The following is a 25494-nucleotide window of genomic DNA, read 5'->3' as shown; positions in this document are numbered from 1 at the left end:
AGAGTGTGTGTCGCCCTGTTAAGTGTATGTGTATAAAATCACTGGGTTTAGTGGGGCATGATGATTGGTTGAAAGAGAACTGCCCCATTAAATGACCCAGCTCCTGTCCTGGAGAGCTCCTATTCAGACACAACTGATTCAGCTCCCCTTGTTGTGCTTTAAGTAGGACTCGTGGACACCCACCCTCCAGGACCAGAGTTGTGACCCCTCCTTTGGTTCCTCACACACTCATTTCAAAGTGTGGAGTTGTTCTGTAATCACTAACACATCTGTTTCTGTGGTCGCTGCCTCTGTGTAACACACTTTAATTTGTGAACACGGAAAAGACCAGTCTTCAAACCAGTCACTGCTGCCTTTTGAGACGGAACACGTCTTTTACTTATGAAGTCGAATCAGACACGAGTAGTGGGCTTTCTCACCTCATTGGCCAAGGGGTGGCGAAGGCTCCTGGGCACCTCCAGGATGTGCAGGGTGCCCTGGTGGTCCGACACCGCCAAGAGCTGCTGTTTCGCTGCTCAGAACAAATCAGACAGGATTCAGTAAGTGCATCAAATACAAGACGCACAATGACTCTGTTAAAGGAGCATTCAGTGGTTTTCTCCAGTGACTCTTTTTCATGTTATGTAACAATCTTTATAATGCCACCTAGTGGCTTGGATGTATCATTTCATACAATAAGTGTAAACGTAAGTTATAACATCCATCCATCCATTATCTGTAACCGCTTATCCAATTTAGGGTCGCGGGGGGTCCAGAGCCTACCTGGAATCATTGGGCGCAAGGCGGGAATACACCCTGGAGGGGGCACCACTCCTTCACAGGGAAACACAGACACACACACATTCACTCACACACTCACACCTACGGACACTTTTAAGTCGCCAATCCACCTGCAACGTGTGTTTTTGGACTGTGGGAGGAAACCGGAGCACCCGGAGGAAACCCACGCGAACACGGGGAGAACACACCAACTCCTCACAGACAGTCACCCGGAGCGGGAATCGAACCCACAACCTCCAGGCCCCTGGAGCTGTGTAACTGCTAATTAATGTCTAATTTAAATGTATTAAAAATATAATTTCATTTTTAAAATCCCTTAAATTATTAAATATGTTTATGATCACTAACATCAAACTCCCCATCTGCAATAAAATGAGAACTGTCATTTTTAATACGACAGAAAATTACCAATAAAAAATGACCAAAGAACAGGAAAATGTTTGAATTTTGAATTATAATTCACCAATAACATGAAAAAATCATGCACTAGTTAGTGTTCAGTGTTTTGTGTGTTTGGGACTAACAGGAAATGACCCAAGGTTTGATGCAGGTGATGCGAGCTGTGGTGACGTTCTGGATTTGTGAGGGCTCGTGGGTTTTCTCCAGCAGGTCCCAGACCTCCAGGTTCCCATCCTCTTTACCGATGAAGAAGACAGCTGGACGGGTGAGTGACCAGAACCCCACTGTACACCTCTTCTCAGAGCAGGAGGACAGTATTATTGGACCGTTCTGGAGCAGGAGGAGATCAGATATTAGGAAGAAATTACATGTTACAACCGTACAGGCATTCAGGAGCCTCCATATTGATTTAACCCTTAAATATCTGGTAGGTTTAGTCGAAGTGTCTTGTTTCGTGGTATGAACTTCAGTCATGATTTTGTCATAAAGACAAAGACATAAATGTAGACTTGCAAAAATCAGTGTAAATTGATCACAGAGACACAAATGTGCTGTAAAGGACTATAAAGTGACTGGACGAGGTCTTCACCTTCGCTCCTTCTTTCCAAACGGCAAAGTTCCACCCACCGACCGAGAGGAGGATGTCTTTAAAGAAAGGCGAGCGCAGGAGTGTGTTCACCTGACCGTCATGAACCCTGAAACAGTTAGTGGGCTTCGGACCTGAGAGAGAGAGAGAGAGAGAGAGAGAGAGAGAGAGAGAGAGAGAGAGAATTAATGTCCTGATGGGTAAACCTCTGTTAGTGGAGAATGTAGACTCATAAATATCCAATAACTCACTAAAAATGATAATGTACCAAATTATCATTTTTCATTTATACCCCATAAACAATGTAAATGACTTTGTAAATGAGTGCTGTAATGAGCAGTGGTGCCATTCACCATTAACACCTTGTCTGCCTCCATGTCACCTTCACCTTAACACACATCAGATGGAAAACCCCGTGAACTCCAGGGTGGAAGTCTGCCTGCACTGCTCTAGTGAATAATCAGAGGCAGAATCAGTTTGCCAGAAGCAGGGTGTGTGTGTGTGTGTGTGTGTGTGTGTGTGTTTGGTGAGCGTCTCATTTGTGTAATTACACCTAATTGCTCTGGGGCTGAGCTTCCAGTCAAATTAGCTGCCACTTCTGCCAAAATTGGTCCGTCTTTTATTACCTTCATCCAACACTAGTCTTAAAGCTCAGGAATAGCCGTGAGAAACCACACTCACTGCTGCTTTAATAGAGTCAGACAGTGTGAGTTCTGTTTTATTCCACAGCTATCCACAGCCGACTGTCAACAACACAGCAGCAAACTCAACCCAGAGCCCATCACAGCTCTAATGGACTTCTGAATGATGCTTTTGTACATAGCTGTCCATCACCGCTAATGGTCTCTTCATGGTTTGACATTGAATAGTGTCTCGGCCGTTGAGTGTTGAAACGTGGGTATAATTTATAATAATATAATACAGCTTCAGACCAACACACAAACCAACAGCAAACAGACCATCAAATATATTCCTAATTATTAAAAAATAAAAAATAAAGGGGTTAGAGTGACATTTTCTGGTTTAAAGTCTGGGAAAACCCACTCCTGATGATGTAAACTGAAGGTGGGTGGAGTCTAAATATTTACCATAACTGTTAGAATATTAAAACTAAACAAATTAAAATCATATATAAGAGCTAAATAAATAACGGGACGTGTTGTTTACCGAAAAGTGACCACACACTGATCTACGGTTCAGTTTCAGATCTTATTTACTATCAGATCTATTTGCTTTTTACTTTTGGGTGTATTTTGGGGGCAATTTTATTCCGTTCAGTGTTAATTTCATTAATGAAAACTATTTGACAAACCATATTTACTCAACAAAAACCTGTTATTTCTGTTTTGAAGGAATAACGTCACAAACAAATAAAAAAAGCAAAATGCTCTGTCTGTTTGCTGTTGTCATGGTGACGAGCCCTGGGCAGAATGGTGAAGAGGAGTCGACTCCCAAAGAATCAATTCTTCTATCAATTCTTGGCCAATGATTCATTGAATCTCTGGGAGTTGACTCAGTCTCGGTTTGTGACGTCTTCTGTAGGACACTTTGAACTTAAAATGCTAATGTGAAATAAATTCTGAATATATTTGAAGAAAAAAGTGGCCATATTCCTTCCATAATTTTTATATAATGTTATATATTTTTAAGCTATTGTTTAGTTCAGAGAAGTTAGTAATAAAAGATACCTGTAAAAAAACTTTAGTAAAACATTTAAAAATACATGATTAAATTGCACTATTTAAGTTAATGGAAGACTTCATTGATTAAAACTGCATTAAAACCTAACATTTATTAAATGACTAAAATGAGTCTAAAACAAATACACGTTTTAGTCAAAAGACTAAATCCAAATTAACACTGACTGCATTCGTACACTTTTAATTGTTTTTATTTATTTTTATTATAAAACATTTCTGCACAAAATTAATTGCTATAAATAACACAGACACCATATAAATCAGATCAGAACACGTTAAACCATGGCTAATGAATCATCATAAAATCACTGTGTGATACACGATACTGTGTGTGTGTGTGTGTGTGTGTGTGTGTGTGTGTGTGTGTGTGTATGTGTGTGTGTGTTCTTACTGAAGAGTCGTCCAGAGTCATTGTCCTTCTCCAGTTTCCAGTCAGTGTACACCAGCTCTCCATCCTGAGAAGAAAAAAAAGACATAGTCTCTCTATCACGTATAACACAGTAAATAAAAACTTCAGTGAAACACACACACACACACACACACACACACACACACACACACACTCTCTATTGCTTTACTGAAAATGATTACTTCTGGTGCTGTAGTGGTCCCTTTCCATTAACTCTGAACTGTTTAAAATGTTTTTTAGCTTGGACAGCTCCCATTGAATGCAATTACTTATTTCCCCCAGAGAGGTCTCCAAATCCCCAAACCGACACAATGCAGCTTTAATACAGAGGCAGAGAGCTGTGTAACAGTAGATGGGCTTCAGTCTGTGGGTGTAAATCTATAAAGTGAACAGTAGAAAACAAAGTGATCGAGCTCACCTCAGTGCCCACGTAGAACTTGGTGCAGATGTTCTCCAGCTGCCGTGAGTGTTTGGCCGATGGCACTCGGAGCAGGGCATACCCAGGATGCTCTTGCCGTTCGGCTCCGGTCACAGACTTATCTAGGACTGAGCACATGTGGAAACAGGAAAGAGATTTTACAAAATTGTTTACACTTCAGGTCAATGATCCAGACGAAACACTGACCTGGACGTAGTTGGTTCTGACGCCATAATGTGATTGGTAGAGAAATGTTGACATTGAAACATTGATGATAATGGCACTCTGACCAATGCTCTTCAGGTATTACTCCACAACATACACGTAACCTAGCAACAACACCAGTGCTTACAAGACGGGTGGGGGTGGGTAATTAGGTTTCCATTCTCACATCTTATTATAAACAGCTTCGTACATTTCCACCAACATCAACAGGCTCCGTAAACTGAAATGTTAATTTCCAGCTGGAACCGAATGATAACGGATACTTCAGCGTGAACCGTTAAGGCTCAGTGGACCCGTTCTCCGCGTTCTGATTTTAAAACTGATTTTAAAAAAGAAAATTGCAATGAAGTAAAAGCAGGAATGTGCTCTGCCTGTTGTGGTTTGTGCTAAAATATAACACACACACACACACACAGACACAGACATGGGATAACAGACAGTAATATGGTGAGCAGAAGAGGGGGGAGGGTTATGTAAGAAGAGGGGGTCCTACAAAGCCCTCTGTGTGTAAAAGCTGGGTGGAGTTTGTGTTGCTTTGAGGGATTTGGGTGGGATTTAGGTGGGCACTGCTTCCCTTTAGCGTGTGTGTGTGTGTGTGTGTGAGAGAGTGTAGGTCAGTGTGTGTGTGTGTGTGTGTGTGTGTGTGTGTGTGTGTGAGTGAGAGAGTGTAGGTCAGTGTGTGTGTGCGTGTGTGTGTGTGTGTGTGAGTGAGAGAGTGTAGGTCAGTGTGTGCCGTGTGTGTATCGGGCGTAAAGCTCAGTGTGTTATTACAGCAGTATGGCGGGGTGTTACACTGTGGTGGTCCACTGTAAACATCAGTGTGTACACTCAGTGTGTGCAGTGCAGCACCTCTCTATGAGTTTCATCAACAACTCTCACACAACTGAGAACAACTCTCTCAGTGATGTGGTAGCTAGAACATTTCTCTCAGTGATATCGTAGCTAGAACACCTCTCTCACTTCTCTGGTAGCTAGAACACCTCTCTCACTTCTCTCATAGCTAGAACATTTCTTTCTGTGATATGGTAGCTAGAACACGTCTCTGACTTCTCTGGTAGCTAGAACACCTCTCTCAGTGATGTGGTAGCTAGAACACGTCTCTCACTTCTCTGGTAGCTAGAACACCTCTCACACTTCTCTGGTAGCTAGAACACCTCTCTCAGTGATGTGATAGCTAGAACACCTCTCACACTTCTCTGGTAGCTAGAACACCTCTCTCAGTGATGTGGTAGCTAGAACATTTCTCTCTGATATGGTAGCTAGAACACGTCTCTCACTTCTCTGGTAGCTAGAACACCTCTCTCACTTCTCAGGTAGCTAGAATACCTGTCTCAGTGATGTGGTAGCTAGAACACCTCTCTCACTTCTCTGGTAGCTAGAACACCTTTCTCAGTGATGTGGTAGCTAGAACACCTCTCTCACTTTTCTGGTAGCTAGAACACCTCTCTCACTTCTCTGCTAGCTAGAACACCTTTCTCAGTGATGTGGTAGCTAGAACAACTCTCTCAGTGATATGGTAGCTAGAACACCTCTCTCACTTCTCTGGTAGCTAGAACAACTCTCTCAGTGATGTGGTAGCTAGAACACCTCTCACACTTCTCTGGTAGCTAGAACACCTCTCTCACTTCTCTGGTAGCTAGAACACCTCTCTCAGTGATGTGGTAGCTAGAACACCTCTCTCAATTCTCAGGTAGCTAGAACACCTTTCTCAGTGATGTGGTAGCTAGAACACCTCTCTCACTTTTCTGGTAGCTAGAACACCTCTCTCACTTCTCTGCTAGATTGAACACTTTTCTCAGTGATGTGGTAGCTAGAACACTTCTCTCAGTGATATGGTAGCTAGAACACCTCTCTCACTTCTCTGGTAGCTAGAACACCTCTCTCAGTGATGTGGTAGCTAGAACACTTCTCTGATTTAATTGACTTTGCAAGAAAACTTTTCTGGGAGCTCTATAGCACAATTTAGAGAAAATAGAACAATTTCTCACACTAGCTTTAGCTAGCACAAATCTCTGCTTGCATTCTTTAGCTAGAACACTCGGAACACTTGCGTTATCTACAAATCCTTACTATTTGCATTAGCTAGAATCTCTCTGACTGCTCGCATCAGATAAAACACCTCTCTGACCATTTCTGTTTCCATTTCTAGAACCCCCCTGACTGTTTGTATTAGCTAGAACACTGGTTGTTTGAGAACCTCTTGACTAGAAGTCCAGGATGAGCACAAGGTTTAGATCCTGGTTCACAGCTGCTCAGAGACTGAGACGGGGTCAGTACTGAATAAGGCCTCAGTAGGTGAGGGTCAGGAGGAGGGCTGGGGTCAGCAGTGGTCATTTCAGCAGAACCAAGAACCGATGGAAGTATGAAGACCCTCAGAACCGTAATGGACGGTGTGTGTGAGGACACACAGAGGCTGTGTGGTATGTATAGAGCTAGGCTCCAGTGAGCAGCCTCTAAAACGAGTCTCGAGTCATTAGCGCAGTAATAACGCCGGCCCCTGGTGGTTTTATTGGTGGAAGACAAAGCCCCTCTGAGGCCTGACCGAGGCTCAGAGCCTGTGCTGTGGTCCGGAGCGGCGGGAGGTCAGACCCGGGTCAAACGCGTGTAAACTATCCGCTGTAGGTTTGAGGTCACCTTGCATCTAAGAATCTCCCTCTGTGTGAGGAACAGGTGCAGAATCACAAGCACTTTCCTAAGGACAAATGTATGAACGCTAAGCCAAGCTCTTAACCACAATCTTAAAAAGTTCTCTAATATTAATGAATTATTAAATAATTTCCTTAAAACACTCTTCATTGTTTTTTCTTCTTCTGTATCTTTCATGCTGCATTTTACAGTTTAGAAAGTCCATGAGCCAGGTTTTTAAAAAACAATGTTGGGTAATAATATTAATATTACACCTGAAAGTCCTGATGAGAGCTGAAGTTTCAGTGTTGACGCTTTTCCAGTGCAGGGTCCATACACCACTCGACTCAACTCTACTTTGTTTTTTTGCTCCTCCACCAGGTGAATCAAGTCCTGGTTCTGGAAGTGGGTTCTTGTTTAGTGGCTGTTCTCTCGTGGTTCAGAGCGAGTCGAGTAGGGACTAAACCGTGGCGTGTAAACCTTGCAGAGCGCTGATCGTCCAGAGAGAGTCGTCACTCTACGCCACGCAACGCAGACGACCAGCACCAACTCTCCATCTGTAAAATCTCCAGCTGCAGCAGAGATCACGTTTGTTTTTATCCGACTCACGACGGCAGCTCGTAAAATGACGCCGTGGTCTTTTGAAGAGGTTCAAACGCTCCTTGGATCGGTGGCCGACGAAAGAATCCAGCGAGAGCTGGACGCTGCAACAAGGAAGGAACAAACTCTACTGATCTGTCTGAACTGATGACGGAGCTGTGTTCAGTCCCAAACAACAACAACACACCAATACACCATGAGTAAACACCGCTTAACGTTACCGCCGCCGTTGTTGTGGTTTCTAAAGCCCGTTGTTCCCTTAGAGACGGGGCTTTGAGACGACAACAGATACATTTTGGGGGACGGAGCTGTGGGAGTGGAAAACCAACCAAGGACTAAACCGAGACTACAGTCCAGTGGAGCAGGTACCATGCAGTGGAAAAGCACCACAAGAGGACAGAAAGGTCTTTGGGCTTTTTCTCAAGAGAGCACTATCACTTCTAAATAAATAAATAAATACATGCATTATATTGTTTATCTCTGAATAAATAAGCTCTGTGCAAAGTCTGTGTGTTCTCACTGGTTCACCTGCTGAACTGTTAGAGCTCTCTCTCAGACTGAACTTCAGACCACTGTATTCACCATTGGTGTCTACTTTAGGCAGCGTCACCTACAGAGAGAGAGAGAAGAGAGAGAGAGAGAGAAGAAGAGAGGAGGGGAAAGAGAGAGTGGAGAGATAGTGTATAAGAAGAGAGTTAGTTGTGAATTTAGTTTAGTTCTAGCTGATAGTCCCTGTATGTGGGCTGTAGGCTATGGGCTGTGGGCTGTAGGCTGTGGGCTGTGGGCTGTAGGCTGTAGGCTGTAGGCTGTGGGCTGTAGGCTGTGGGCTGTGGGCTGTGGGCTGTTGGACTGTAGGCTGTGGGCTGTGGGCTGTAGGCTGTAGGCTGTGGGCTGTGGGCTGTGGGCTGTAGGATGTAGGCTGTGGGATGTTGGCTGTGGGCTATGGGCTGTAGGCTTTGGGCTGTGGGCTGTGGGCTGTAAGCTGTGGGCTGTGGGCTGTAGGCTGTGGGCCATAAGCTGTGGACTGTGGGCTGTGGACTGTGGGCTGTGGGCTGTAGGCTGTGGGCTATGGGCTGTAGGCTATGGGCTGTAGGCTGTGTGCTGTAGGCTGTGGACTGTAGGCTGTGGACTGTGGGCTGTGGGCCGTAAGCTGTGGACTGTGGGCTGTAGGCTGTGGGCTGTGGACTGTGGGCTGTAGACTGTGGGCTGTGGGCTGTAGGCTGTGGGCTGTAGGCTTTGGGCTGTGGGCTGTAGGCTATGGGCTGTGGGCTGTGGACTGTGGGCTGTAGACTGTGGGCTGTGGGCTGTAGGCTGTGGGCTGTAGGCTATGGGCTGTGGGTTATGGGCTGTGGGCTGTAGGCTGTGGGCTGTAGGCTGTGGGCTGTGGGCTGTGGGCTATAGGCTATGGGCTATGGGCTGTGGGCTGTGGGCTGTGGGCTGTAGACTGTAGGCTGTGGACTGTGGGTTGTAGGCTGTAGGCTGTGGGCTGTAGGCTGTGGGCTGTAGGCTGTAGGCTATGGGCTGTGGGCTGTGGGTTGTAGGCTGTGGGCTGTGGGTTGTAGGCTGTGGGTTGTAGGCTGTAGGCTGTGGGCTGTGAGCTGTGGGTTGTAGGCTGTGGGCTGTGAGCTGTGGGCTGTGAGCTGTGGGCTGTAGGCTGTAGGCTATGGGCTATGGGTTGTAGGCTGTGGGCTGTGGGTTGTAGGCTGTGGGCTGTGGGTTGTAGGCTGTAGGCTGTGGGCTGTGGGTTATGGGCTGTGGGTTGTAGGCTGTGGGTTTTAGGCTGTGGGCTATAGGCTGTGGGCTGTGGGCTGTAGGCTGTGGGCTGTGGGCTGTGGGCTGTGGGTTGTAGGCTGTGGGCTATGGGTTGTAGGCTGTGGGCTATAGGCTGTGGGCTGTGGGCTGTAGGCTGTGGGTTGTGGGCTATAGGCTGTGGGCTGTGGGTTGTAGGCTGTGGGCTGTAGGCTGTGGGCGGTGGGCTGTAGGCTGTAGGCTGTGGGCTGTAGGCTGTAGGCTGTGGGTTGTGGGCTGTGGGTTGTAGGCTGTGGGCTGTGGGCTGTAGGCTGTGGGCTGTGGGTTGTAGGCTGTGGGCTGTGGGTTGTAGGCTGTGGGCTGTGGGCTGTAGGCTGTAGGCTGTGGGCTGTGGGCTGTGGGTTGTAGGCTGTGGGCTGTGGGTTGTAGGCTGTGGGCTGTAGGCTGTGGGGTGTGGGCTATAGGCTGTGGGTTGTGGGCTATAGGCTGTGGGTTGTAGGCTGTAGGCTGTAGGCTGTGGGCTGTAGGCTGTGGGTTGTGGGCTGTGGGTTGTAGGCTGTGGGCTGTGGGCTGTAGGCTGTAGGCTGTGGGCTGTGGGCTGTGGGTTGTAGGCTGTGGGCTGTGGGTTGTAGGCTGTGGGCTGTAGGCTGTGGGGTGTGGGCTATAGGCTGTGGGGTGTGGGCTATAGGCTGTGGGCTGTGGGTTGTAGGCTGTGGGCTGTAGGCTGTGGGGTGTGGGCTATAGGCTGTGGGGTGTGGGCTATAGGCTGTGGGCTGTGGGCTGTAGGCCGTGGGCTGTGGGGTGTGGGCTATAGGCTGTGGGCTGTGGGCTGTGAGCTGTAGGCTGTGGGTTGTAGACTGTAGGCTGTGGGCTGTAGGTCCTTTAAAACACCTCCCAACAGGAGGATCACAGCCAGCAGTGTTTCAATGCATCCATTCATCATTCATCAACATATGAACCCACCACTCCAGAGTGTTATGAAAGTGACATGTTTTTCTCTTTACATGTGTGTTTGTGTTGTAGATATTCATCACGTAGTGGGGACTGAAATCTGTTTTCACGTTGTGAGAACTTGTCGTGAGGACAACAGTCATGTCCCATGACTTAAAACACAACATTTTGAAGTGAATATGTGTTAAGGTGTGTGTGTGTGTGTGTGTGTGTGTGTGTGTGTGTGTGTGTGTATGTGTGTGTGTACGTACTCTAGTGAGAGGTTTCCAAGTCAAGTCGAGATGTTTGAAGGTGTTGGGGACGCCATGTGGATTTTCAAGAATTTTCTCTTCTATTTTCTGCTTCTTGTCGATCAGAGGCTGAGCCACAACACGAGGAGCGCGCAGGTCCCAGAACATCACACAGCTAACACACACACACACACACACAGCCCATTGTCAATGTGTTTTGTAAATCATTTCCTAACATTTTTCGACCTCTCTTTATTCCTGAAAATTAAACAGCCTGTGTTTCTTAGGGATGATTTATGTAAAACACTTCAGTTCACTTCAGTGGGAATGGGTGGGGTTTAACTGCTTTTAGCTGGATGGGTCATTACCAGGAAGTGTGCTGATTGTTGTGACATCACAAACAATGATAATTCAGAATGTGCAGTTTTTGTAGCACAGATATCTGTAGAAGGTACATATGAATATATATAAATATATACCCATCAGGCGCACAGGTCACAATCTGAACTGATATCTGATTCTTATTCTCCAGGGGTGTCCCAGTTCTTGAGACCTAAAGAGATAGAGAGAGAGAAAGAGAGAGAGAGAGAGTGCAAGAGTAGAGTGAGAGAGAGAGACAGAGAGACAGAAAGAGAGAGAGAGAGAGAGAGAGAGAGGAGAGAGAGGGAGAGAGCACAAGAGAGAGAGAGTGAGTGAGAGAGAGAGAGAGAGTCAGAGAGAGAGCACAAGAGAGTCAGAGAGAGAGAGCAAGAGTAGAGTGAGAGAGAGTGAGATCAAGAGGAGAGAGAGAGGAGAGAAGAGAGAGAGGGAGAGAGAGCGCAAGAGAGAGAGAGAGAGGAGAGAGAGGATTTTAATGATGTTAGCTTTAACAGTCAGATTCTAAAGCACTGTACTCTTTCACACTCAGTTGTTAGCTGTCTGAATGTTCTCTGTTTTTTTTTTTTACTGTGGTGTGTTGTTTGAGGACCACCCTGTCTCTGAGGTCAGACCCTTCACCTTGGGAACATTTCCCTCGCCCTCCATTCACCCACTCACTGTCAATCAGTAATCAATAATCAATAACAGAGTAAGTAGAAGGTCTTAGTCGTAACAATGGCTTATTTATCCTCAGATTATCCTCGGGACCGCTTTCTTTAGAGGTCTGAACTCCACCACGGCAAACTGCAATATCCTTAAAACCTATTACACAGTCAGTCTTTGACCTTTTGGCCTTTGCTGCTTTCTCGGAGAGGGGCTGCGCTTTTAGCTGAATGACTTTAATTGAATCAAAATGGGGGCTGTCACCTTTCGGCTCTGATTCAATCTGCAGTCGGCCAGTTCACCTTCTCTGACAGCGACCATCGGTCTGAGTGCTCTAGTGAGAGTGGCTCCGGGATCTGTGGTGGGAAATTAGGTGTGAAAGCCTGAAAGCGTCTGAGAGCTTGTTCGCTTCACAGCTGCGACTTTCGATCTGATAAAAACTGGACCAGCTCTCTGTGGGAAGCAGGAAGGGACTAAAAAGAACAAGCTGTCTGTAGAGCTCCAAGAGCTCAGGCCTTGAACATGAAGACTCCAAATCTGAGTCTCGCTTGGGGCAGGTTCTGGTTTCACATTTGGTTTCTCACAGCAGGCTTCCACCTTTATAGCCACTGTCCACATGTTTCGGTGTAAAAGTGTATGTTAAATGGTACAAGGATATGTCTCTCTCTGCTGAATCAGTCGGAGGAAGGATACCACCAAATCACACCCTTTATATAAACCCTGAGGTTAGCCTGGGTTTGGACGCCCCTGCAGCGGACGAGAGCAGTGATGCGGCCAGTATTTAAACTGTATTTAAATCTGTACAACACAGACACATGTGGATCACGCTAAATCACGCTAAATCAGCGTGATTCAGGAAGCTTGCTCGTCCTGCAGTGATGTTAACGCCGTCTGGGTGCAGGAGATCCATCACTGAGGAGACGTGGACATAGCTTCATTACAGCTATCCCCCTGAGACACTCCTCCACTCCCAGCAGGGCTTTGGAGATTGAATGTGCTGAAGGATTTTGTTTTTAGAAGTAAGTGACGTAAACCTAACGCTAAATCTGACTGGTTCTGTGCCGACCTGACATCACATACGCCAAATTTAACCCCTGGAGGAGCTTCTCGTGGCTGAAAAATGTTGGCTCTATCCAAAATAGTGTGCTACTCCCTACACAGTGCACTTCACAGATTATAACACTAATACAACAGTGTTAGACCGAGGGACATGAAGCTTATATAGAATCATTTTGGTTTTATATCGGACGTACAGTGCACTTTGTTTAGTGCAGAAACCTTTATTTATGACCTACACTGTGCACTACGCAGTCTAGAGGGAGAGAGTCAGCCTGTGAACAAAGCTTAGAGTTCTGTTAGTAATTAACGGTGCAGATTGTTTATATTTCAGGTGCCAGTCCAGCTCACTCTTTTTAGATTAGTAGATAGTATACACTCTGTAGTGTGTGTGTAGTACACAACTGGGACACATTAACTGCATGTTCAATAAGTTCATTCATTCATTTTCCATAACCTCACTTCTCCATCCTGTTTAGACTCACAGAGGGTCCACAGCACACTCTGAATCACTTTGGAGTTTTCAGATTCAGGACGTTTCAGAAGTTTCTGAAGGGTTCATAGACGAATGGCAGATGAATAAATAAGTGAATAAATATCTTAGTGCACCTCAAAAGTGTCCGGCAGCCATTGGATATCGGTGACAGGTCCTTTGTGTCCATTCTCGATGCCTGACACAGCGCAGTAACACACTACAGGAGGGCCATTCTCCGGCTTCTCTTCAAACGCCTGCCAACAGAAAACAGAGAAATGCAAACACACTTCCACAGTCCCCTGCTTTATTCTGACACAGACGCACTTTATATTCCAGTCGTATTTCTGCTCAGAGTCTGTTCAGTTTGAGCCTGTCATTCACTAATGAAAATTTAACATTAATATTTCAAATAATATAACATTAATTAATCTAATAAGGTGTGTGTGGACTGAGGAACCGAGCTGTAGATGACTCTGAGACGACTGAGAAAGCTGAAGAACATCAACAGAGAAGAATAACATCAACATTGAGATTAATTCATAACGTCTAATATTTTAAAGTGGTGATGAATCTGGAAACACAAGAGATCACTTTCACTGGCTCCAAAGCTTTCTTTTCACACTGTACTGAGGCAGAGATTGTTAAGTAAATATGGACACACACACACACACACACACACACACACACACACACACACACACACAGAGCAGAGATCTCATGGCCCCATGTGAGTTTGTGTTGGTGTGAGAGTCAGGTTGCTTAACAGCTGTGTTTGACTGGAGCATACGTGTGTGTGTGTGTGTGTCCAGGAGGCTCATTGTCCAGGTGACTGAGCAAATGTAGGGAGTATCTGAAGGCAGATGCCAGGTGTGTGTTGTTGAAAAGAGCAAACACACTCTGGCACTAATTCAATTAGAAGGCGGGAAAATGAAGTAAAGCCAGTGCTCACCCCTCACACCCCCCTCATACACCGGCTTTTATTTCCTCTTATTTTTATTTCTACAGACGCTGCACTCACTCTTGGGTTTCTGTTTGAGATGCTCCTTCCTCCCGCTCCACCGCGAGTGCCCTGCAGTCTCTCCACATGGCCTGAAACATCCCATAATACGACCTGAAAATCCACAACAACACTTTAACGTCGTGTGTTTTGGGAACAGTCTGAAAAAAGAGCTTTGAGGCAGAAAATGAAGTGTGTATTTGATTAGCGTCTGTTTGAATTAAAACAATGTCACTCTTAAATGGCTTCCATTAACTTCATAAATTCATAAAGACGTCCTCCACTTCCACTCACTCCACAGGAGGTTATATAACCTATAATCTATTACACAGCTACACACACAGCCCTAATAAGCCCACATCGGCTGGGATACAGTACGAAGGGAAGAGTGAGTGGCTACAAAGCTGAGATGGAGGGATTAAGGGAGAGAGGAAAGACCGTGGAAGAAAAACACAGCACACCTGGCCGTTCATGCAGCCCCCAACAATAATATTTGGGTCTGAGGGACAGAACTCGAAGCAGAAGACATCGTCTGGACATTCCAGCAGCAACTGCAGAAGGAGACAAGTGGGGAGAGAGAGAGAGAGAGAGAGAGAGAGAGAGGGGGGGGGGGGGGCTGTGGTCAGAGGAGTTTAATTTCAAAGCTGCTCTCCCTTTCATCTACTGGACTGGCAGCGATTGGGTTTCAGCTTTTCCAGACCAAATATCATCCCTAAACCTCCATCCCACCGCCGCGCCAAAATTATCCGCTGAAACAATGAAACCTTATTCCGCGGCGGAGGATAAGCCCTGGCCCTGGCCAGCTTTCATCCCCGACGACAATTCATTAGCCGTGAAAGATCAATACAGCTGCAGCCGCCTCCTTCAGCTCCGGGAAAAGCTGCAAAACACACCTTTACTGCGCAGACGCTTCTGCAGATACATCAACTAACACACGTTTATGTCTGTTTCCTTTATTTATTCAACCACAGCACATGGTAAACACAGAGGGAGAGGGTAGATGGAGGGATGAACGGGTAGATGGAGGAACGTGGAACTTTACCTGTGGGTTAACTGAGGGATGGAGGAACGGATGGATGGATGAACAGATGAGTGCGGAAGCCAGTTTTACCTGTGGGTTAATGGGGTCAGAGAAGCTCCAGAAGAGAATGAGAGCTGGGTTCAGTAGATGTTTAGTGGAGCTGTCTATTCTCTCCTCAAACGACAGTCTTTCTGCTACTGACACTGCAATAACACCTGTCGTACACACACACACACACACACACACATTATAAACACACAAAGACATGTTTGTTATTTAGAGTTTACATTTGTACTCAAGGCTTTTTAAGGCTGTCCTCTTGACGGCGGCCACCAGGCGGCGACAGAGAACCACCCCCGCCCCTCCCCTGGGGCAGAGAGCCCATCTGCCCACACTCACCCGTGATGGTGGGGTGCCAGTTGATGAAGCTGATGGTCTTGTCCTTGCTGTAATGGAGGTCAGTGAAGGACTGGTACTCCTTCAGATGTGTGTCTGCTTTCCCTCCAAACGCAGCGTCCTCCTCCCCCAGAGCCCACCAGTCGTCCACGAACACGTTCAGGATCACGTTCTGCTGGATGGCCAGCTCCAACCTGCACACGGCACTTTGTTCGTTCATTTCTGGGTATTGATCATAGAGCAGGTCTCCAGCCTGACACCGAGCACGTGATTCAGATTCAGTTATTCAGTTAAACACGTCTCGATTCAGTTCCGTCCACAGTGTGTAATAACAGAGTTATTTATTACACACCGCAGACACCTCACTCATTCATTCATTCATTCACTCATTCATTGTCTGTAACCCTTATCCAGTTCAGGGTCGCGGTGGGTCCAGATCCTACCTGGAATCATTGAGAGCAAGGCGGGAATACACCCTGGAGGGGGCACCAGTCCTTCACAGGGCAACACACACTCACACATTCACTCACACTCTCCTTACTCATTTACTAATATTTATTTTATAACATTTAGTAAAATGAATGGTGAGGATTAATAACATTTCCACGTATTCGTCCATGTTTCTGCAGACTTTAATATTTTATTTTATGGCGTATTAAGTTCCAGTTGATTAAATGTTCTTGCAGCTAAAGAACTCAATTAAAATCTAAATGCCATTTTAGAGCCACCCCTGCTTCCATCAATTAAAAACATTTAATATATTTTCAACAATATTTATAATCAGTTTTCAAAGTAGGAGACAAAACACGCATTCGTTCAGCACAGAGTAACACACAGCTGTATTCACCAATAAAATCTGTCCTCACCAAATGAGCTCAAGATCACAGCTGAATCTTCAGAATAAATATGTAAAAAAAGGGGCTCATTTTGTAAAAAAGTGCAAACAGAGCCTTAAATAACTTAATCAATGAGTTTTTCTGCATCAGGTTTCCTGCCCTCTGTCTCATGTCCCTCTCACTCTCTTTAGATCACATCAACAGCTCTCCAGAGAGGGTCCACTGTCGTTCTCATTCATTACCTTAAAGGCCAAGCACCAGCTCTATGAAAGTGTCAAACAAATAAATAATAAATACAGTGGTTGAGTTCCTAACTTGTGTTTATTGAGAGTCAGAAAACATGTTATTTCTTACTAATTGAAGGAATAAGGTTTAAAAGACCGTTGGTCCCCCCCCCCCCCCCCCCCCCCAACGGTGTTGGGAAACTCTAATAGGCGTCTTGCCTGTGACGTAGATGGTGGACAACACTCTAGAAGCTGCACTTAATTTAATGCAAAATGACGAAAAGGTGTGTTGTTTTTGGCTGCAATCATTCAATGTACAGTGGGACATCTGTGAACAAATGGCCCAAAGATCCCAAAATATCCAGAACATGGACTAAATTTGTCAACTTTAAACGGTCACTTTGGAAAGGACCCTCCGCTCACTCCATTATCTGTAGCTCATTTCACTGGCGCTTTTCCAACAATATGGGCATGTAAGGACACCAACGAAAGGTGTTCAAGAGCCTCTGTAACATGGAGGTAAACAGGGTGAGGACACTCACTTCGCCTGTTTTAGTTGGTGTTAGTTAACGTTAGCTTGACTCGCTAAACTCGGTGTCTCAGATTATACTCGGCTACGTAGCTGCATTACGGAGGTTTATAGTGTCGGATGAATTCGAGTTCGACTTCGATCACGTTTACAAGAATAACGGTACCTCTACATTTGAGTTTAGCTTATTGCTAGGCTATTGTCATGAATAATGTTGGTTATTTAGCTAGATACTGTCATAACAGTCAGTCATAACGGTGTTTTACCGCGGCGTTGTTCAGCTGTTGTCCACCAGTGACGTCACGGTTGCGTTCGAGAATTTCCGTAGAGAGCTCGGGTTTTTCCGTCAATTTAATAAAATTGTCAGTTTTAAAGCAAATTAATCTGCTATTTTCATTTTAATTCATACTTATATCTGTCAGTAACTACAATAATGTGGAATATTCATGGAGGTCCATTAAGTGGTGCTTAGCCTTTAAAAACGGTCATGGATCCAATCTGACCAAGGTCTTACACTTTATCGATGTATACACCAGAACATATACAGCACACGGCCACTACCAGGGATTATTTAGTATCTGCTATGAATGATTCTGTAGCTACAATAATGTGCTCAGAACCTACTACTCATTAATCAGTAACTAATATAAATCCACTATAAATGATTCAGAATCTACGGTGAGACCTGTGTGAGTGTAAAGGGGAGTTATTAATCATGTGTCTGTGCTCAGCAGGTGAAGTGTGTGACCTGGCAGTGACGGAGTTGAGGAAGTTCTTCAGGTTCTCCGACTGCAGGATGTTCTCCTTCTCCTCCGGGTCGAGCTCTCTGGGTTCATACTGCGTGCACATGTTCCTCGGGTACTTCCTGCCAAACACGAACAGCCTCACTCACTCACTCATCACCGACATGTTTCGTGTTTCAGATTTCTCGCCTTCACACACTTAAGAGCTCCTAGGAAGCGTGCTGAGTCCCCCGTGTTTTCCCCAGGGGCACTGAAACCTGTCAGCTCTTTCTTGGAAACTGTTTTAGTGGTATTGTAGCGGGCTGGAATTAAGCAACCCGCCTTAAAAACTGTAATCAGTGTGTTGTAGGAGTCTTCTGTGGACGTGACATCTTTCACATGCCTTAAAGCAGATGTGAAACCCTCTTTAATCTGTCTGAACAGATGTTTGTGTGTAGGTACATAACCAGAGATCCAAATCCATTTTTACTGTCAACACTCCGGCTCAGGGTGAATTCCACACACACTCAAATACACACTGGATCATTTTACATGAAGGAACACTTCTAGTGTAATATCATTAACTCACTCACTGTGTCTGTTTATATCTAAAATGACCAACAAAACACTTTAAAGGTGCAATACGGACTGTTTCAAGTAACCGAATAAATTAAATGGTTAATTTATACATGTTTTACCACCTACCACAAGCTTATGTTACTTTATATGAGTCTCTTCAACCTTGTATTTTATATTTAGGCACAGCATGCACTGTGGTAACTAATTATCATACTGTAAACAAGAACATGAATTTATGTAACGTACCTTTAATACCTTTAAAGGAACTCTAGGCAGTTTTTCTACCTTAAAATTTCACCTTTAAAATCATTGTGATTCATCACTGAGCTGTAATAAGAAGAACAGAGCCTCTGTTTTGACTACTCTGGGCTCAGCACTGCAGAAACTGCACTATGTATGTTAATTTTGAAGGAGAGTAGGACACTACCCACTCCATCCCCCTACCCCTTGATTTCAGGAAACATTTTTCAGCTGTAGGGGGAGCCCAGGAGCAAAAAAACAAATATTTGATCTTTGATTGTTCCTTTAAAACGTATTAAAGTAAATGAATGCTTCATAATGTGTTAAAAGAATTAAAGGTAGTATAAGAAGCCCCTTACACATTAGTAAGACATTAAACATATACGGTGTTTACACAGATTAAAGGTGCTGTATATATGTACAGAAGAGGTGTATTAAAGGTGCGGTAAAAGGCCAGTACCATACGGTCTGTGTGGAAGAGCTCTGGGTGCTGGGGACGGCCTGCACTCCGCACTGTTTCTCCATCCTCCTGATGCTCAAGCTCTTGTCCTGGTAGGAGCCGCACTCAACAAAGCAGTCTTTCAGCTTCGCAGCACCGCAGTCTGAGAAACGCACCGGAGCTCCAAACTCACGCCTCGCGCGTGAGATCTTATACCGCAGCTGAAGACAGGGAAACACAGGACAGTTTAGAAGCCGCGTGTGAACCTCCATGGGCTGCAGTCGTGTGATTTTTAAACTAAGGGCTTTTACTGGAGTGTGTGTGTGTGTGTGCGTGTGTGTGTGTGTGTGTGTGTGCATGTGTTGTACTCTGGGTCTGGTGTCCATGACGGATTCCTCCTCGATCTCTCTCTCACTGCCCAGAGAAACCCACGGCTGCTGCTCAGGAGTCTTCGGCACCGTCATCTCTGACAGCTCCTCACCTTCATCCTCCTCATCCTTCTCTTCTGCTGGGGGCTGAACAGGAAAGACAGCACAAACAGATCAATAGCAGGCCTCGGCTGTTAACAGAAAATGAACTGGAACTGACAGTTCACGTTTCTATTGACCTAATCCTGCCTGTACCAATTCTGTTAACCTTTTTCTGTTAATATGCCCCCCACTGTCCCCTTTAAAACCCCACTACTGCGATGTGCCCATGTGACTCCAATGTCACTTTACAATTACAAATGTAAAACTCTGACATGTCAAATATAATCACTGACAAAATCAGTTTCATTACCCAGTTAATCTCACCAGTCTGTTTCAACACAACCCCACACCGAATATGAACAGTGTACGGCTCAGAGACAGAGACTGACCAGCTCCCAGCTACATTAGACACTGCTTATTTACATTAGAGCTGCTCTAATATGTTTACCAAGCCCCAGTGTCTAAATAAAAAGAAAATAAAGAGAAAGAGAAAAGGCATCTGTGTTTAGAAACAGAGAGACCTCCAAACATTAAAAAACCATAAAAAGAGATGAGGATGTTGCTCTATTCCTGCTCCATAGGTGGGCAATATTGACTTACTTTTGCTGGTACAGATTACTTAAGGTGGAACTGACTCTTAATTCAGTAGAGCGCTAACTGCATGAAAGTAAACGCAGACTTAAAGTGCTACAAAACTAAACAACTTCAGAGAAGTTACACTTCAGCCACGTACAAACATCAGTGTTATTTCTCCTCAAATACACCATTCCACCTTAAAACACGCTGCGTTCTCCACAGAATCATGACAGTTGCTTTTAATCCTTGAGCATATTTATAACACAAGCTTCGTCAGTGAAGTGTGAGGGCAAAAAACACAAAAAATATAATTGTAATTGCCGTAAAATGTTTAATTAATCGTGATATTGGTCTAAGATCACATCGCCCAGCATTAATCAATGCTCTTACTGCTGAGGAAAATTACTCTGGAAAATTGTGTGTTTGTTTTCAATTGAACTGTTCCACCTTTAAGGGTCATTCCACCTTAACCTCACACACTGTTTACTGGCCCAGAGGAACATCACCAGCCTTGAGCCTCTACAGAGTGTCCCCTCACTTTTAGCAGGTTCTCCTTGGCTTCCTCAGTGAGCACCAGGTAGAAGCTCTGTCCGTAGGTGAAGTCTCGGTCAAACACCAGCAGAATCTCGTCTTCAGGATAATCCTGTAAAACAGCACAGCACATCAGAGGTGGATCACACTGCCTCTGCAGGTTTGTGTTCTGATTATCACTGATCTGCTGAATTTACAGTGTCGTACAGAACCTCCGTTGACCCCTGTGTGCCCCCTTTAAGCCTCTAATGAACACGACGGCGGCGGTGGACTGACCAGCACGGCCTGTTTGACGGGGCTGAAGTCAGAGACGGCCGCTCTGGTCTTCATGTCCTGGATGATGTCCTGTTTCTTCAGCAGCCTGTAGGGGTCATCCCCGGTCACGTCCACGTCGGCACGGCAACCGAACAGCTCCTGAGTGGCGGAGGTGAGGACCACGGGGAAGATGTGGTCGGGGTGAGCTGTGACAGGAGGGACAGGAAAACATCATAAACATCTCATCTGCTCTAGAGAGACATCTTACTGCTCTTAAAGCTCTTTAAAGCAACACTAGGTAAGACTTGGTAGTGTTCTCCTCGGCTCCCCCTACAGGTGCAGAGAGTTATTCATTATTTTACAAGGAGGGGAAGGGAGGGGAGTGCAGTTTCTGCATAGTGCTGAGACCAGAGTAGCAACAACTACTTCCTGTTACAGCTCAGTGGAGCATCTCAATGATTTTAAAGCTGCAATATTAATGTAAAAATACTGCACACTGTTCCTTTAACTACACTAGCTTCAAAGCACGAGTAAAAACGTTGAAAGACATGTGTCTTCCCAATATAGACACGACACCAACAACAGAATGACGACTTCATTCATGAACTGAATACAGGACACCTCCAGGGCATCATGGGAAACGTAGTACAAACCCCCACACAGCCCACTCTGACACATGCCACTGAAAAGCCAGGCTTTATGAGAACAATGCCGTGTCCATTAGCTCCACTGGCCTGAGGGGGAGAGACACACACTCACACACACACACACACACACTCTCACACAGGCCTGCTGCATATTGGCCTCCTTCCAGCAGGCATAAACACAGCTCTCTGAGACTCAACACACGCCGCTAAACACGGCTTAGCGTAATGACAGTGCGCAGGCTGCTCCAGGCCTCTTCAAAAGCCCCTTCACTGCTGACGAGAAGCAGAGTCCCAAAAAAAACCATCAACACAAACGTGCACCTACAAACGACTTCCTAAAAGCGTGGCTCAGTCCGTCCTTCGCAAAGCACCTCCCAACTTCCCACCTCACCTTATTCACAGCCTCCTAAGCCCTACACAGCTACCCCTAACGTTACTGTACAGCTCTCTACTCTCCTCACAGTGGAAGGAAAAGCAGAGTCTGAGCAACAGTTAGATCATCAAAACTGTCCTCAGCAGTGTTTTAAACCCACAGAAAGAGAACAAACATTTCCATCCCATTCTCTCGCTGCTCATAGGTTTCCTACGAAAGCCTTGAAAGCAAGTGAGACGTGATGAATCCCTAGTGGCTCCCTGTGGAGCTTCAGTTAAAAAGAAGCTGGTATCAGCCAGAGCTATCACATTCCACTCATCAAAGTGCCCTGACGTAACAGCGGGAAAGAGAAGAGCCTGCGCTTGTGAGCGTTATGAAAGAGGAGGACTACGACCACAACCACACACTGGGTCTGGAGCTGCTGGAAGAGAGAGAGAGGGGGGAGAGAGAGGGGGGGGGGGGGAAGAGAGAGAGAGAGGTGAGAGAGAGAGAGAGAGAGAGAGAGAGAGAGAGAGAGAGAGTGAGTGAGAGAGAGAGAGAGAGAGAGAGAGAGTGAGTGAGAGAGAGAGAGGTGAGAGAGAGAGAGAGAGAGAGAGAGAGAGAGAGAGAGAGAGAGAGAGAGAGAGAGAACACAACAATAAAAGAGTGCTCCCGCGAGCTAGAGTGTAAACACACACCTGCACTGTGTGAGACCACCGGGAGAGGCTTGCAACAGAATCCACTGGCTCAGGTTAAGAAGCATAGCTCTGTGTGTGTGTGTGTGTGTGTGTGTGTGTGTGTGTATGTGTGTGTGTCTGTAGGCGTTTATCCAGTTCAGGGCAGCGGTGGATCTGGAGCCTACCCAGAATCACCGGGCGCAACGTGGGAACACACCCTGTAGGGGGCGCCAGTCCTCACACATTCACTTATATAAATATATAAAATTGTCATATTCTTCAAATAAACTCTACAAATTTGATGAAGATAAAAAAAATAAAGTGGTTTATTTAGCCTCACAATGCTCTGTGTGTCTCGAGCTGCAGCAGTGAATTCATAACCATTTCATTTAAAACTCTCTGCAGGGAGCTTTTAGAGTGCTACCAGCTCTTCTGGATCCAGGTATCTCCAGAACTTCAGAACGAGCCTTTCCCATCAAAACAAACCCCTCCCTCAGTGACTTTGATTACATCACACCTCTGGCCTGTGGAAACAACGCGGGATGTTTTGGGAAGTTCTGTTTGCACCGTGAACCCACAGAAAAACGCTCAGTGTCTTTACCTGTTTCTGCAGATCTTTCCTCAGACGAAGGGAGATCATTCTTTTTTCCTGAAACAAACAAACAAACAAACACAAATAATGCAGACAGACTATTTAAACCCGTAGATAAACACCTGTTGTCATGTCCTGTGTTTACCTTTCCCCTTGCTCACAGCGTTCTTGGTGTTCTTCGCACTCATCCCTGTCAACACATGAAACAATGTTCTCCATGAAGACGAAGCAGTACGAGAGTGAAATAAATAAAACTGAGATTAGAGGTGGCAGAGATGGGTGGGACGTCGGATAAGAGCTAAGACAAACTTTTTCCTCAGGTTATTAGATAACTGTTGGCATTCTAGATGAGAAGGCAATACATCTCTGAAATAAATAAACTTGTGTTTCAGAAAACATTCTTCGAATATTAAAACTTAAAGGAGCACACATAATGCAACGTGTTTAACGCCGAGTGATAAAGAGAAGATCATGACTGCTCCTGTAAAAGTTTGAGCTTCTTAAACTCACTGAACTCCTGTTATACATTGGCGACATCTAGTGGTGAAGAATGGTCTTACACTTTGACCAACTAACGCGTTTTTAAACAAAATTGTGGTGCATTTTTTCATTTTATTTTCCTAATTTTGCTCGGAGAACATGGGAAACAGCACAATCCCACATTGGAAACTGTTCTTTCACATATTTCCCACAGAGACGTCACCAAATCCCCAACTTACCATACATACAGCGCCCCTTTAAAGAGGTTATTTTAAGAACCATGTAGCAACATACATCCATCCATCCATTATCTGTAACCCTTATCCAATTCAGGGTCGCGGTGGGTCCAGAGCCTACCTGGAATCATTGGGCGCAAGGCAGGAACACAGGGAAACACACACACTCACACCTACGGAAACTTTTAAGTCGCCAATCCACCTACCAACGTGTGTTTTGAGACCCGGAGGAAACCCACGCAGACACAGAGAGAACACACCACACTTCTCACAGACAGTCACCCGGAGGAAACCCACGCAGACACGGGGAGAAAACACCACACTCCTCACAGACAGTCACCCGGAGGAAACCCACGCAGACACGGGGAGAACACACCACACTCCTCACAGACAGTCACCCGGAGGAAACCCACACAGACACAGGGAGAACACACCACACTCCTCACAGACAGTCACCCGGAGGAAACCCACGCAGACACGGGGAGAAAACACCACACTCCTCACAGACAGTCACCCGGAGGAAACCCACGCAGACACGGGGAGAACACACCACACTCCTCACAGACAGTCACCCGGAGGAAACCCACACAGACACAGGGAGAACACACCACACTCCTCACAGACAGTCACCGGAGGAAACCCACGCAGACACAGGGAGAACACACCACACTCCTCACAGACAGTCACCCGGAGGAAACCCACGCAGACACAGAGAGAACACACCACACTCCTCACAGACAGTCACCCGGAGGAAACCCACGCAGACACGGGGAGAACACACCACACTCCTCACAGACAGTCACCCGGAGGAAACCCACGCAGACACAGAGAGAACACACCACACTCCTCACAGACAGTCACCTGGAGGAAACCCACGCAGACACAGGGAGAACACACCACACTCCTCACAGACAGTCACCGGAGGAAACCCACGCAGACACAGGGAGAACACACCACACTCCTCACAGACAGTCACCCGGAGGAAACCCACGCAGACACAGAGAGAACACACCACACTCCTCACAGACAGTCACCCGGAGGAAACCCACGCAGACACGGGGAGAACACACCACACTCCTCACAGACAGTCACCCGGAGGAAACCCACGCAGACACAGAGAGAACACACCACACTCCTCACAGACAGTCACCTGGAGGAAACCCACGCAGACACGGGGAGAACACACCACACTCCTCACAGACAGTCACCCGGAGGAAACCCACGCAGACACAGGGAGAACACACCACACTCCTCACAGACAGTCACCTGGAGGAAACCCACGCAGACACAGGGAGAACACACCACACTCCTCACAGACAGTCACCCGGAGCGGGAATCGAACCCACAACCTCCAGGACCCTGGAGCTGTGTGACTGTTTTGAAGTATTTATAACTTAAGACTTACTAAAAACCCTTGAACAACCACATTTTAAGGAACACTGTAAAGTTATAAAGGTACTATACACTTAGTG

General features: G+C 45.9%; 1 protein-coding gene across 2 annotated transcripts in view; it reads right to left on the bottom strand.

The window, feature by feature from the left end:
• The window catches only part of dnai3 (dynein axonemal intermediate chain 3), a 30408-nt gene that overhangs the window by 4384 nt on the left and 530 nt on the right, over positions 1-25494 (bottom strand). The window contains exons 2-21 of one of the 2 annotated variants that reach the window (XM_066672809.1): positions 23452-23496; positions 23316-23363; positions 21060-21244; positions 20791-20895; positions 19575-19721; positions 19228-19427; positions 17975-18091; positions 15641-15831; positions 15332-15456; positions 14682-14771; positions 14242-14334; positions 13358-13477; positions 11152-11225; positions 10694-10847; positions 8271-8352; positions 4293-4420; positions 3857-3920; positions 1769-1899; positions 1305-1509; positions 420-511 (exon numbers count right to left, since the gene is read on the bottom strand). In XM_066672809.1, the coding sequence (XP_066528906.1) occupies positions 420-511; positions 1305-1509; positions 1769-1899; positions 3857-3920; positions 4293-4420; positions 8271-8352; positions 10694-10847; positions 11152-11225; positions 13358-13477; positions 14242-14334; positions 14682-14771; positions 15332-15456; positions 15641-15831; positions 17975-18091; positions 19228-19427; positions 19575-19721; positions 20791-20895; positions 21060-21244; positions 23316-23363; positions 23452-23494 (2394 nt within the window). In that variant the 5' untranslated portion in view covers positions 23495-23496. The remainder of the gene's footprint in view (positions 1-419; positions 512-1304; positions 1510-1768; positions 1900-3856; positions 3921-4292; positions 4421-8270; positions 8353-10693; positions 10848-11151; positions 11226-13357; positions 13478-14241; positions 14335-14681; positions 14772-15331; positions 15457-15640; positions 15832-17974; positions 18092-19227; positions 19428-19574; positions 19722-20790; positions 20896-21059; positions 21245-23315; positions 23364-23451; positions 23497-25494) is intronic. The other variant, XM_066672810.1, reaches the window with a different exon arrangement.

The sequence above is a fragment of the Hoplias malabaricus genome, chromosome 5, assembly GCF_029633855.1.
Source record: "Hoplias malabaricus isolate fHopMal1 chromosome 5, fHopMal1.hap1, whole genome shotgun sequence".
Classification (NCBI taxonomy): Eukaryota; Metazoa; Chordata; class Actinopteri; order Characiformes; family Erythrinidae; genus Hoplias; species Hoplias malabaricus.
Note: the sequence above shows the minus strand (reverse complement) of the source record. Positions and strands in the feature narration are given on the sequence as shown.